Source organism: Callithrix jacchus, chromosome 15, assembly GCF_049354715.1.
Source record: "Callithrix jacchus isolate 240 chromosome 15, calJac240_pri, whole genome shotgun sequence".
Lineage (NCBI taxonomy): Eukaryota > Metazoa > Chordata > Mammalia > Primates > Cebidae > Callithrix > Callithrix jacchus.
The window spans coordinates 76,427,121-76,442,182 of NC_133516.1; the positions used below are offsets into that span (position 1 = coordinate 76,427,121).

At 48.6% G+C, this 15,062-nt stretch overlaps 1 protein-coding gene across 11 annotated transcripts in view; it reads right to left on the reverse strand.

Annotated features, from left to right (window-relative positions):
• CHCHD6 (coiled-coil-helix-coiled-coil-helix domain containing 6) overlaps positions 1 to 15,062 on the reverse strand; it is a 243,992-nt gene that overhangs the window by 20,388 nt on the left and 208,542 nt on the right. For 7 of the 11 annotated variants that reach the window (XM_078351870.1, XM_008982272.6, XM_008982270.6 and 4 more), the window contains one exon: positions 13,652 to 13,717. The exons of the other annotated variants lie outside the window; for them this stretch is intronic. In XM_078351870.1, coding sequence (XP_078207996.1) covers positions 13,652 to 13,717 — 66 coding nt within the window. The remainder of the gene's footprint in view (positions 1 to 13,651; positions 13,718 to 15,062) is intronic. 11 annotated transcript variants of the gene reach the window in all.

Here is a 15,062-nt window from a genome sequence, read left to right on the forward strand (position 1 = left end):
TACTGGGACTTTCTCTGTTATGAGAGGCATTTCATTTTAAAACCTTATTGGCACAGGTCTTTTAATGTGGCTGACGGCACACAAAAAAAATGAAATTTGGAAGAGTCTAAACTGGATGCTGGATGTTAACAGAGTCGGCAGCAATAATAAATAAGAACAGCTACCATTTATTGAATCCTGATTACGTGCCAGGCAGTCTGCTTACTGTGTCACGTACACACTCCACAGCATCTAAATACGCAGCCTTGTTCTCATATCACCATCTTACAGCTGAGAAAATCAATGAAGAGAGGTTTTGTAACTAGCCCTGTGGTACAGAATGAGCACACAGTGGGTCTGGAACTGGAACTCAGGCTGTTGTTCCCTCCAGCAGGTGCTCTGGCTGCAGTGCCAGAGAGATGTGGCCACCTTGCAAGGAACATCCTCCCATTCCCCTCTCCTTGTCCCCAGGCCAGCAGTCACAGCTAATGGCCCCTTGCCAATTTCCCTGATGGAAATGGATTCTGTCATAGCCTGGACTCTCACAAATCAAGAGAATGAGTACAGTGACCTGGATAAGAAGAGCTGTTTCTCAGGATTCCTGGGGTTTTGACTTGCTGCTGGCCATCTGCACAGCAAGATAATTTGTAGCTTGTCCTCCACACACAGCCTGGGGATCCCCTGTTTTCTCAGTCATGTGGCTTAGAGAGAAGGCATCCCTCAGGATTCTAAGGATTCTCACTTTGGGATCTTCATCTGTAATACTATCTCTCCTGACACCCTCCAGCCCTCTCAAGCTCACATGCCTCTATTCTGCTCAGATTCTTACCAATACATGCCTGCTGTTGCCAGCCTGAGGATGGAAAGCCTACAGAGGCACCCAGCATGCTCTAAGACAGGTTCTGATGAGGAACCACTGACTCACAGAGCAAATCCATGCAGACAGGAAAGCCCATGAACAGGCAGAGAGCATCTGTAAGGCATGGGATTTAATCTTCATAAAACCTCTGCAAGAAAACACAACTATTTTACAAATGATGACCCTGAGGCTTAAGCAGATAGAATGACATCATTCTATCTATAGAATGGCCCATGCCACCCATCAGACTCCAAAGCCCATATACAGGCCAAGACCAGCACCTTCTGGCACCATCTTTCCCCAGCCTTCTCCGAGACAAGCCATACAGGCACAGTCCTGAGAGACACACCAGGCTTGGCTCCCAACACTCACTCCTCATCTCTCATCCAAATCTCTGTCTGTATTTCACCACCCAGGCTGCTTCTTCCGGGTCCCTCAGAATCTTAGTCTCTCTAAGTCAGCATGGAAGTGAAGCTCAATGCCAGCTTAGATGCTGCTGTACTCCAGCCAATAAAATGAATGGCCATATGTCATGGTTGCAATCACAATGGACTTGAGCCAGAACACTGGGATTCAGGTTCCCACTTGAATACTAAAGGGCTTCTGACCTAGGCAAAGGCACTTAATTTCACTATGGGCTCCTCATGTTTAAAATGGAGAAAAGAAAGGGCGTTATGCCAGAACAGCACTGGTTCCCCAGTTCTCTACCCACAGGACCTGGAGCAAATTCCTCAGGGACATAAATCACTCCAGTGTCAGGCTGCATGCAAGGTGGAAGGATGTGAAGATGGGAGGCAGCAGAGCAGGGTGAAGAAGGAAAAGGACCAACAGTGCTGTCCAACAGAAAAAGACTGCAAGCCAAGTACGGAATTAGCAGTTTTCTAGTAGCCACCTTAACAAGTAAAAAGAGGGCCGAGCGGGGCGGCTCATACCTGTAATCCCAGCACTTTGGGAGGCCAAGGCAAGTGGATCACAAGGTCGGGAGATGGAGACCATCCTGGCCAACGTGGTGAAACCCCATTTCTATTAAAATCACAAAAATTAGCCAGGCTAATCCCAATTACTCAGGAGGCTGAGGCAGGACAATCACTTGAACCTGGAAGATGGAGGCTGCAGTAAGCCAAGACTGTGTCACAGCACTCTAGCCTGGCGACAGAGCAAGATTCCGTTTCAAAAAAAAGGTAAAAAGAGGCCAGGCACAAGTTTGAGACCAGCCTGGTCAACATGGTGAAACTCCGTCTCTACTAAAATATAAAAAAAATAGCTGGGCATGGTGGCGCACACCTGTAAACCTAGCTACTTGGGAGGCTGAGGTAGAATAATCGCTTGAACCAGGAGGTGAAGGCTGCAGTGAGCCGAGATCCTGTCACTGCACTGTAGCCTAGGCAACAGAGCGAGACTCCGTCTCAAAAAAAAAGTAAAAAGAAACAGTTAAAATGAATTTTAATCATATATTTGACAAAATATAGGTAAATATTCTTTCAACATAAAAAATTATAGGAGAGATTTTACTTCTTTTTGGTACTAAGTCTTGGAAATCCAGTATGTATTTTGTACTTACAGCACATCTCAATTTGGGCGAGCCACACTTCAATAGCCATATGTGGCCAGTGTTGATAGGATGTGGTAGCCCAGGACTAACATTTCTGACCCAAGCTCTGGCATAATGTTCTATGAACATGAGCTCGTATTATCCTGCCCTCTACACTGCAAGGGCAGTATCACCACCCTCTACACAGACGAGGAAACAGAGTCAGCACAGTTGAGCCACTTGTCCCAGGATCTGGACTAGGAAGTCACAGGAGGAGGATGTACACCTAGGTTCACCCTGGCTGAGAGGAAAGGCTGATCTAAGAACTTCACAGCACAAGCTGGTTTCCTGATGTAGGCACCTGTCAGGTTTGGGGATATCCTGTACAATCCATTTTACACAGGTCAAGTATGTATGTACGCTCCATAAGAGCAGCCAAGGTCTTTCCATCTGTGGATTTCCTGGGCCATGAACCAATGACTTCCTGCCACATCAGTCCCAAGCAAAAGCAGAAGCTGGGCGCTCCCTACCTAAACCCAGCATTGTTCTTCCCTCTTTCAAAATGCATGTTCATGCTGGTATTTTATCTCCTAAACAATTCAGTTTAATCCATGTTAGAGATTTGCTACGCTGTATAATCACCTTTTTGTAATTTTTCTGAATTCTTCAAGATGCATTTCTGCGACTTTTGAACAATTAAATGCAGTTTCATTACTCACTTTTACTGTGTGGAAATTGCACATCCATGACTAGCTGCAAGCTTTGTATTATAAACACTATTTTCACCTTTATATCTTCAACAGACTTTTGGCCTTTGCTTAAATAGGCATTTAGACTAAGCCGCACATGCTTTTGAGCTGATGTAGCAGGAATCTGCATAGTAACAAAACCTGAGTGCAGAGTGCCTTTCTGTCACAATAGCTATCCCGCTCTGTACTCGCCAGCCCCAGAACTCTTCTGTGCTTCAACCATGCAATGCTGTCTTTGTCTCTGGAGCATCAGCTTGGGACTTAACCTGGTTATCACATGAGTCCGGGCCTTCCAGACTAGTTATCCTGGGGCTCAGCTTGGTCAGGAGAGGCTGTGTGTCCCAGGAGGGTCCACATTTCAAGATCACCTAAGTGGTCAGGAGGGACACAGAGGGGGCCGGTCTTAATGCCTGTTCATCTGGAGGGAGAGAGGCTCTCAAAAGGGAATGCCACATCTGGGACACACTGAGCCCTCTGCCTCATGCCAGCCCTGCCATCATGCTCACCACTACCTGACATTCAGGGTGGAAATGTTTCCAAAGGCACTGGCTGAGCATCCCAGGTGGCTGGAGACAGCAGGTGATTCGTGCTCACAAGTAAACCCTGGAATGAATGGCAAGATAGATGCTCTTTCCAAAACGATTCCCAACTCCAACTAGACATGTCTTTAAAATGGAACTGTTTCATAAAAACTGCTTTCTTGTCCAGAATAGATGTGACCATTTCCTTAGTCCTTTATTTTAAAAATCCATGTTTAATCCATACTTAGGAATCCATCCTTATCTGAAGTAGGAGTTAATTTACGTGACCCAGGAGATGACATAAAAGGAAAAGGGGTGGGGCGCGCATTCCAAGTGTTCCCCAGCCCTGATGTCCCGTGGTGCCTGACAACATGCTTCATGACAGTGACACAGTGCCCGGAACATTGCCAGCACTGTCTGTCAGGACTAATGACCCCAGAGGCAGCTGTCATTAGCAATTCACTAATTAGGGGCCTGTTTGTAGAACTAATGGGAAGGGTAATCATTTGTTAGCTTAAGTAAAACTCCCGGGCATTCCTGACAACTGTTATCATAGAAAAGTCTGGAAGGCAATTCATCTATCTCTGTGAAATTCAAAGAACCCAGAAAGCCAGAGTCATCTTTTATAGCACAAACCTCCTTTAGGAGTCTGCTGGTAGGAGTTTGTCTTTGGCTCCTAATATATCCTCTCTAGCAGCAGATAAATACGTCTACACATGGACCAGGGGATTTTCCATGTTTGCACTCCAGTGGTCTGACTTCTGTGAGCTCAATCCAGGTTCTCAGACCTTGAGCCCAGGGAAATACTCAGTGCTGAGGCGACTGACGAAAACAGCACAGAATCCCGACACAGAACAAGCAAGCTCTCTGGCTACAGGCAGAGTGAGTGTGAGTGCATGAATGCATGCATGTGTGCAAGACACAGTATGTGTGGGGAAGGGGGTATTGTGATGCTGCGATCAGTTTTCACTGGCTGGTGTATTAAAGACAAATAGAAACAGCAAGGTTTTCTAAAGACAATTTTACTCGCTCCTTCATACAAGTTTTAAAAACATGAATTGTGTATGAAGAATTGATGTGGTTTGATATTTCAGTCTCCAAATCTCATGCTGAAACGGAACTCCCCAGTGATGAGGTGGGTCTGGTGAGAGTTGTCTGGGTCATGAGGTTGGGGTCCCTCATGAATGGCTTGGTGCCCTCCGCATGGTAATGAGTGAATTCTTGCTTTAATGGTTGACCTGAGAGGTGATTATTTAAAATAGCCTGGCATCTCTCTTGCTCTGTCTTATGCCATGTGACACACTGGCTCCCTCTTTGCCTTCCTCCATAATTGAAAGCTTCCTGAGGCCTCCCCAGAAGCTGAGCAGTTGCTGGTTTCAAGCTTGTACAGCCTGCAGAACCATGAGCCAAATAAACCTGTTTTCTTTATAAATTACCCAGCCTCAGGTATTCCTTTATAGCAATGCAAATGGATAACACAAGCATATTGAGATGAAATTTAACTTTCCACCAAAAGCTTCCTGAGCCATTCATCTCACTCCTGAAAATGGTAGGAAATGGGGGTTGAGGACCCAGGCAACCAGAGAAGCATGGGGAAATAAAGCACCTCTACAGCACAAGTGTAGAGGGATGCTGTACCAGGCTTCAGAGGGGCAAAAAGAAGGGCCTATGGAAGCAGGTAGGGCTTCCATTCCAGAAGGGCCTTAGAGACTCTGTGGTCCAACTATGCCATGACATAGATGAAGAGACGAAGCTCTCAGCACGAGGTGACTTTTCAGAACTGTGGGTGAGTCCAGTAATAGCGCAGGCATGATCTCACTCTCCGGACACCCCTCCCTCCCAGACCCCAGGCTCCCTAGGCAGTCACCTGGAGCCTCACCCCACCCTACAAGGACTGTGCTCCTTTCAGAAGCAGTAAACAACAATCTTCAAACAGGGCAACCCAGGGCCCTCAGCCCAGCGGCCAGGACTGCTGCTAAATAACATCCAGAGAAGTCCTGCCTGCCCTGGACCAGCTCAGCAAATGGACAAGGAGGCTCCAAGGGCCCTTCCTGCACCCATGCACTGAGTGCACCTACTTGTGACAGCCTGATCTGGTCCCTGGGCATATGTGCCACTCTGCCATGCCAGCAAGACAGCAAGAAGGCATGTGCCAGTCTGAGAAGCCAGTGCCAGCACCAACCCTCAAGCCCCGAGGACAGCCCTCTTTCCTGCAGGAAGGGCTTAGGCTCTCTGTGGGGCTACTGGTTGCCCACTGCAGGCTCTCCGGACTCAAGACTCAGGATGACGTTCTTTGGGCCCTAACTCTAGGAAGAAATGGGGTGGGAGAAGGCCTCCTCACCATAGGAAAAAGCAACACATCTCTTTGAGGCAGTTCAGAAGTCAGGATGGATTTACAGGCCTTCCCTGGGGGGATTTCCTGGGGAAGTAATTAATTTGCTGGCTGGAATACATTCACTTTGGCAGTTGATCTAAACTCCAGGACTCAGCAATCACTTGGGAGTTTGTTTACAAGGTAGATTCCAAGGGCCTCACTTGGGGCGGGAGCCTGGGACTCTATTCCATGATTCTGAGGCAAGTGGTCTATAGGCCACCAAAAACCAGGGTCATGGCATACTGGCACAGGCAGATCTGCGGAGCATGGTGTTATCAGGATACTGAGAGGCTCTATGGGCAGAAGGGCATGGTGAAGGCTCTGAAGCCCCTCTCTCCTCTAAAGGAAGACAACAAGAGGAATGCACCGCATCTAACACGTTTAAGAGCCTCCATGCTCTTAAACATCTGCCTCAGTGATCCTGATCTTCAGGTGCCTGCAGGATGAAACCTGTGCCTGGCTGACGACAAGAAAGGCCAGCCCTGGAATCCTGGCTCTGCTGCTTCCAGCCCAGCAACCTTAGGCGTGTCAGCCTAGCTGAGCCTCACTTCCTCATCACAAAAATGGGGTGAGAACTCCCGTTCCAGGTGGGTTTAAGTGAGATGAGATACGACAAGCCTTTCTGTGGTGAACAGTTTATCCTAGCCCCTCTTTTCAAGCACAGAATATATCAGGAGCCTGTAAGCTGGTATTTTAGCATAAACATTATTGACTTAGATCCCGATTCTACTGGAATCAGCTTGGAACAGAGGACTGAGGAGGGGAGCTTAGAAAGGTCCCAAGGTGGGTAATTGGGGGCTATGCATGTCAAAGGCGTTAAGAAGAAAGGGGAGTGTTTGGCAGGTTTACCTGAAATGACCTGGGGGACAGACTCAGGTGGCTGCCTGAGGTGAAAGAACCTGCAGTCGCAGTTCACCAGCTCCTCAAGCTGCCCTGGGCTCCACGTCAGGCGCAGGCCACACTGTGAGGAGCATAGACTGTGTAAACAGGGCTGTAACAGGGAGCAGGCCTCTGCAGCCGCCTCACCAAGATCAGGGACTGGCGGATGAGGCTGGGTTGGCTCTGCAGAAGCAGGCAGCCCAGCAAGCGTGTCCTGCAGCCTGTGCTGGGCCCAGGAGGAAAAGGAAAGGCCTGTCGTGAATTCCACCTCCATGTGCTGTACCTCAACTAAACCAGCAGAAGCAATAGGGCACTCCCTGCCCCTGGTCCCTGGGAAATCCAAGGCTGACTCCACAAAGGCCTCAACTCTCTTTCCATGGGAAGGCAGGCGGAGGCGGTCCACAGGGGTGTGGCCAGTCAGGGCTTTGGTTCTGGGCAGTGGCCACGGGAAGCAAAGCCTTGTGTTTCCCTCCGCGCCCTGTTCCACCAAGACCTGTCCCCACAGAGCAGGAAGACAGCGAGCCACCCCAGGGCTTCCTGATGACAGGGCAGCCAGTCTGGGCAGCAGTAGGGAGCGCAGTCGGACAGGAAGACCTTACTGTAGACACCCCAGGCTGGGGGCCTTTGGCAGACAGGAACAGATGGGAGGAGGCACGTGGTGGGTGTGGTTGAGCTAGAATGGGTGCTGAAACAGCCCCTCTTGTTTAGCTTCTAAAAGAGATAGAGCTTTGGACTTCAAAGAGAGAAGGGAAAGGGTAGGGATGAACAGAGGTTTCCTTACTCAGCCCTCACAACGGTCCTGTGAGCAATGTATGGCTTGCCCTTTCACTGAGGAGAAAACAGGCTTAGAGAGAGTTACCAACCAAGCACCATGCAACAAGTGAGAGGCACAGCCGGGACGTGACTTGAGGGTTTCTGTTCCAAAGCCCATGTGTTCTGTTTCTACCTGGCCACCTTCCAGAAGACAGACAATGCTAATAAAGAAGTATGAGAGTGCGGAAGGTCTTTGTGGAAGGGAAGATGACCACAGACAGCCAAGGTACTTCTCCTGACTGCTGCTTTCTCAGTCCACTCCATTGAGCCCAGGAACACCAGGAGAACTATGGCTGGACCACCAAACTACTGTGGGTCACCTTTACAGAATTCTTGAGAATGGGAAACACAGGAAAACCAGAAAGGAACAATCTTCAATGTCATGAGTTTCAAAAGGGTACAATCCATCAAATGAAGGCAGAGCCCAAGTAGGAGTGTAGAATGGCTTCATAAAGAGGCTGGTTTGGAGTATTTGCAAAAGGAAGAGGTGATCACTAGGAAGAGAAGAGTGTTGGAAACATGTCAAACCACATTCCCTCCTCTGCCCTTCTAACAGGGATCCTGGCTAGGAGACTAGGGGCATGCAGCAGCCTGACAGCCACAGACACTTCCTGCATCCTTCATGATGCAGCCTAGTGGGAAAGAAGTAACATGGGTTGGATATCCAAGGAGGTTATGTTAGGAGCTAGATGGATCACTGTAGCCAGATGGATGAGGTCAGCTTTAATGGAGGTCCTCAGTCTTGTACAACTTAACATTTTCATCAATGACTTAGTTGGGAAAGGCGTACTTAGCAGGTTTATATAAAAGAGTTGGGAGGGGCTGGGTGCGGTGGCTCACGCCTGTAATCCTAGCACTTTGGGAGGCCTAGGCAGGTGGATCACTTGAGGTCAGGAAGTGAGACTGATCTGGCCAAAATGGTGAAACCCTGCCTCTATTAAAAATACAAAAATTAGCCGGGCATGGTGGCAGGCACCTGTAATCCCAGCTACTTAGGAGGCTGAGGCAGGAGACTCTCTTGAACTTGGGAGGTAGAGGTTGCAGTGAGCCAAGATTGTGCCACTGCACTCCAGCCTGCATAACAGATAAAGACCCTATCTCCAAAAAAAAGAGAGGGATGACAGAATCTGCATATTCAAATAATCAGTCTACGGGCTGAACTAAATCTATCAGAATGAAGTTTACTCAGAATAAATATAAGGTCTGCACTTAAGCCCAAATAGGGCAGTCAGTAGCCATGCAGGGAAACGAGTTCACAGGAAGCTTTCTATGAATAATTAGTGGGCCCAGCCAAGGAGACAGAGGATGACACAGCGAGTTCAGAGCTGCAACCCAGTGTGCGTGCTGCCAACAGAGCTCAGCCATCAGACAAGGGAGGTGATGCCTGCACCGCCTTCTGGCTGCTTATCTACTCTGGCTCCCCAGAGCCCAATTCTAAAAGAGAGCAGAGGGAGAGGAGACAGGGACTCCAAGCCAGGCGTGTACTTCATTGGATGACTTAGAGAGGGATAAAGCTGAAGGAAGACATAGGGGACACAAAAGTTATCTTCAGATATCTGCCCAGTTGCATGCATAGGCACTTTTGCTGTGCTCTATAAAGCCTCAGGGGGCAGAACGAGGAAGCTCCCAAGAACTAGCCCTGAGCTGTTTTCCATCAGAGAACACTGTTTTCTAACAGCTAGGGCTGTACAGAGATGAAATGGGAGGTGTGACAATGGGCACTGGCAACAGAACTTGTTCAAGCAGAGTGGGTAGAGTTCCCAGGGTGACCACACATGAATGACCCCAACCTGTATCTAACTGGATTAGATGACTCTGAGGGTTTATCCAGCTACGGGGCCCACAGTTTCAGGGATGCCACCAGTTACTCAGGACCTCATCCGTGTGTGTGGTGGTGGGGACAGTGGGAATGAGGACAGTGGAACACCTGGTGTTTTCTCAGAAAGTATGGCTCAGTGTAGACAGAGAACCCCATTTCCCAGGGAGACTGGACTTCACAACGAAGTCTCAGAATCCTGGACTTGACTCTCCTGGATCTGGCTACACTGGAAACAAAACCAGCGACCAAGAGCCAGGGGCAACCTAGGTCTCACAGGGCTTTACTCTAGCTTGGAACTGCCACCATGACGCAGGTATAAATGGAGTGCCACGGGTCACATGTGGCCAGCCTGCACTGGGGACACAATTCCTCTGAAGGTGAACCCTTCAGGCTTGGCTCTCCTGGCTGGCATGTGCAGAGACACAGAGGGCTCTGTGATGGTGGTGGGTGGAGACCCCAACCAGCCCCCAGTGTGGACTTTCTTCCCGTGGTCTAGAGGCTGTTAGATCCTGAAACACAATCACCTGATACCTGTCTCTAAACCTCTAAACTTTGAGGTCTGTTAAGATGGATATGCTTTTACACGATGCCACAGAAGAAATCAGTCTTTCTGTAACATCCACCCTAGTCCAATAAGAACCAGATGCCAGGAGACGGGTCTTGCCAGCCTCCGCCACAGCAGTCCCTCTGGTGGGCTCTCACGGAAGTCAGTGCAGCCTGGAGCCTCTGCAGCTTCCCTGGGTTGAGTACTATGGTCTGCCGTAGCCAGATCTGAGGGAAACACTTTACCCATGAACACCTTCTTGCCCCCCGCCCCCAGGGCTGTGTCCTCAAAAGCAGTGTGTGCACACCATGTGGGGCACCTTGCAGGGGTGCATCTGCTCTGCCTGGCTGCATGGAAAAGCGCTGCCTGTGAGGAGGTCTTCTCCCGCAAGGTGCAGATAACCAGACACAACCAATGCAAAGCTTTCTCTTAAGAATAGAAACAGGGGAGGCTGCAGGACTTAAGAAAATAAATCTAACAGCAATGATGCTAAGCGGTAACCTCTCTACTGATTAAAAAAAGAAAAGAGATTCCTCAACTGTAATAACATTTAATCCCCCCAGAAGCTAATCTAAATGTAACACTCAAAAGAAAACAAAAGTGACAAAAAGGAGAAGAACCCCAGCCACTGCCTTTGGGGACACTGGCTTTATTCCGGAAGTGAGTCCATTAATAGAGCTGGGAATAAAAGGCCATTTTCATCTCAGTCGAGGGGAGGGGATTAACAAATTCTCATCTCTAAGCCCAGTTTTTTGAGTCATGGATCTCTGAGCACTCAGAAAGCACTGGGCTAAAGCCTGTACACAGAGGGGCTGCCCTTCCCCTTAAGCATGCAGCTGCCACTTTCAGAGCTGGCTGGACGAGACACCCTCTACACATGCTCCAGTACTTAGAACCAAACAGGACTGCTGAGTCCACCATCCCCCAACAGCTTCCTGTGTCCTCTCGTTTGGGTACTGGGACAGTTATGGGGCCCTTGCTCTGCACACAGCCCCGGCGGTGGGCAGCAGAGGAACACTCCTGGCACTCATGCTCAGCGGATGCCCCGTGCCTTGGTCGGAAGTCTCCCTGCTGCCGGGCCCTTGCCGGCCCCTCAGCCACCTCCCTCTGGGCCCAGCCCTCCTCTCAGCCACAGCTGCTGCTTAGAGGCCAGAGTCTCACAGTAGTCAGGTATCTGCCCAGTTCCTCCTCAGCACTCAGCTCTGCTTGAATGCCAGAGAGCATCCTGGTCCTAAGACCGACAAAGTCCTGGTCATCCTCTCTCACATTACCCGACTGTTCCCTCTTCACAGCACTTTGTATAAAATAATCTTATTTTGTTGCTGACCATTTGTCTCTCTGCCCTGAGAGCAGGAAGCCTCATGCTGGTTCAAAACTGTATTCCCAGAACTGCACCGGCATGGGAGGCACTCGGTGTGTATCTGTGGAATGGGTGAGTCATTCCTGGCTGGCAGCATTTCAGGGAGCCCTTGATTCTGTTCTCAACATCATTACTGCTTGCTTCTCCCAAATGCTGCCAGATCGCTTTCTAAAACACAAATTCAATCATATTAATTCCCTACTTAAAAGCTTTTTTATGACTTGCCACTGCCTGAGGATGAATCTCAAATTCTTTAGAATGCACCAAAGGTTCTTCACATCAGAACCGCCCTGTGCCACCAGCCTTATCTCTACCCTCTTGGATGTTTGCTTCTTGACCAGCCTGCCCAGTCCCTGTCCTTCCTCTAATACTCCAGCAAGAGAGGCCCACCTGAGTCTCTACTCACACTGACCCCTGGCCACAGAGCCCATCCTGGTTCACTTCACCTTGGCTCAGCACAAGGTCAGTTCATCTCTGAAGCCTCACTGCTTCAGCAAAGCTAGTCCTGCCATCCTCTCTGCTGTGGGGGTGCTTTCCTTATGCACAGCTGTGGCACTCACTCTTTGTAACAGGGGGTTTCTTCCTCTGTTCAATATTCTCTGAGTTCGTAAGTATTAGGCCCCAAGGATACAAAGATGAATAACACAAGATTCCTGTCCGCAAAGAGCCTATAGTCTAACAAAATGCACCCGAACGGGTGAGTACAAAACAAACGTACAAGTGGCAGCCAGGTATATTCCCTGGGCCTCCCAGGTTCTCTGGGGGCAGCAAAGAGGGCAGAGCTAACTCTGTCTTGAGTGGGCCAGGAGAATTTTAGAGAGCCTTTTACTTTTATAAAGAAAGACACATTTGAGCCAAGCCTAGAGGAACGAGAGTGCTGAGTGGGGAGGTGAGGACGTTGCAAGCGTGGTGGCTGGGAGTGCATCTGTGCTCTGCAGTGGAGGCAAAGGCCTCCAGGATGGTCTTGTCTGTCATGACACATCCTGCCTGGCACAGAGCCTGCCACCGAGCCAGCCTCAGGAAAGGCTGACTGGACTGAATCAGAGGTTAAGTTCTAGATCACCATCATTTAATCCTGTCTTTAAGGAGAAATGATGATTTAAAAAAAAATAAGGGAAGAAGGTTATGCGGCAAATACACTTCGGGCTGTCTGTGGCTCCCTTTTATGGATGGTGGCCCCCAGAGCTGGAGCAGGTGTTACGGGAGTAAACTATTAAAAGGGGGAAGGCCTCCATGCTCTAAGCAGGGTCCAAGAGAAAACCACTAGGATACTTCCTAGGAGAAGCATGGTGGCTGCCTGCCTGCCAGCAAGCCAGGGGAGACAGAGACAGAAAACTGATGCTGATGCAGAGCACATGGCCCTTCTGTTGCCCGTGGTCAGATGAGGAAGAGGGCTGGCTGTATACCACATTCCTAGTGCTAGTACAGAATGACATTGCTCGTTTTTCTTAAACGTTTACACAGTTGTCACATTATAATGTCTCACTGCAAGTCAGGAAGTTCTTTGCTAGATCTAATTTAAGTTTTCATAGCTGCAGTCCAAGGCCCTAGCCCTGATACTATTCAGACAATGTTTCCTTCTCAGAGGAAGAAAATTCCACCCTCTGGTCAGCCTTCTCCTTTCCTGGAGGCCCAAACTGTGTGTTTTACCTTTTCAACCCTTTAACCATTCTGGTCTCTCCTTCTGGAGCCTCTCCAATCTGTCTACCACCTGCCCACACAGCAGTCCCAAATGGAGTGCCAGGCGCCCAGCCCTTGATTATTCATGGTGACAGGACAGAATGGGGAACAGAAAACCACTGCCTAATTCCTAAGTTTCATTTATTCCAATAAAGGTTCAACTTCATTCCTGATGGAGCCTTTGGATATATCCGACAGCAAAATAGCTACACTGACTGCTGCAAGCTTCATCTCTCATTACTTCCCACTAACACGTGAAATGACAGACGCAAAAAACCTGGCCAGCAGCTTCTGAGCAAGTGAGTGAGCCAGGCCTGAATGAAAGCCAGGTGATGGAGGCCTGGAAGGAAAGGCACCCATCTTTCCTGCAACCTCAGCTCCTGTGGCATGAGTAGGTGCTTAAACAGTCAACTGCTTATTTTCAAATCCCACAGTGGGTGTCACTTCATCCACCCATCTGACACTGACCTGGGGAGCATCCATCATGGCTAAGTCCTGGCTGGAATGGTGGGGATACAGAGATAAATAAGATATTAGACTGACCTCTGGGTAAGACAAACAGTAAGCAGAAAAAGATGCTTAAGTTGGATTTTAAATAGTTGGTGTAATCTGTAAGAAAAGAAGAGGGAGGTCATTCTAGACAGAAAGTAGGATATACAAAGACAAACAGCTTGACAGACTCTGTGTTCTGAAATCAGAGACTGAGAACAGAGATTCAGAACTGAAAACTCTATATTTAGAACTCATCTGGCCCAGGGATGTCAAATGGGTTTCACCTTGGATGCCAACCCCACATGGCTGTCCCCACATGCCGCTGGGACACATGTGTGACATCTGCTGGGCACAGGATGGAAGCAGCCTCTTTATCATACCCACAACGCCACCAGGAATGGTGGCTCACCCCACCACCCACAGAACCAGCCGGGGTGTGGTCCTGAGAGAAAGTGTCACCCAGCGTCTTTTGTTTTGACTTTCCATTCCCACATGCTACACGAACACTAATTACTGTTGGTCAGCTCTCTCTCCATGCATCTTTGTTTCCCTTGTTACAAAGTTGGCAGAAGTCTGTAAGTACTGGCATGGGAGTAAATGCCTGCACAAGATGCCACAGCTTAGCAAACAAGAGTGTGTGGGTACACACACACACACACACACACACAAATGCAAACACAGACACACACATACACACACACACACACACGTGGTGGGCTGGAATTCAGGGGAGGGCACAGCCAGTACTGGGGCAGCCAAACAGTCAGGTAAGCAGCAAGCAGCTGAATACCTTCATCCTGTACATTCTGAGAGATACAGATCTCAGTACAGCAGAAAAGAGCAAGGTGAGAGTCATCTACACCTGGGTTCAAATCCCACCTGCTCTCCCTGGGTTGTGTCTGTAAGCAAATGTGGATTATCACATCTGGTGTTCATAAGAACCTGACAGAAGTAGACAGCACCATGATCCCTGTTTCACAGATCAGGAAACTTAGTCTGAGAGGTCAATGAACTTACCTTCATTTCCACATCCACGGAATAGGAATAATAATGGCATCTGTCACCTGAGCTTCTTATGAAGATGGGGAACAGGGTACAATACATATGCCAAGCACAGTTGCTGGCACATGTTGATGTTCAGTAAGTGTTTTTAAAATAAGAAATTAACTAAATTTTGATGTGTTAGATGAATGTATTAAATAGGTTTGGATTGTTAACTTCTCAAAGAGCAGGGTCCATCAGTTTAAGCCGTACACGTCAGTAAATTTCTGCACAGAAAACATTTCCTTTGAAAAGTCATTTAAGGTTATCTACATAGGGAAGTGAGATACAGTAACATCTTTTGAATTCAGGCTAAGATGAACGCTACCTGGATTAAAAAGTGTTTAGAACGCCATTTTCTTTGGGGTTCAAATAACTAACCACTATTTTAAGAGGTCATCTGTCATTAGCTGACTAAATA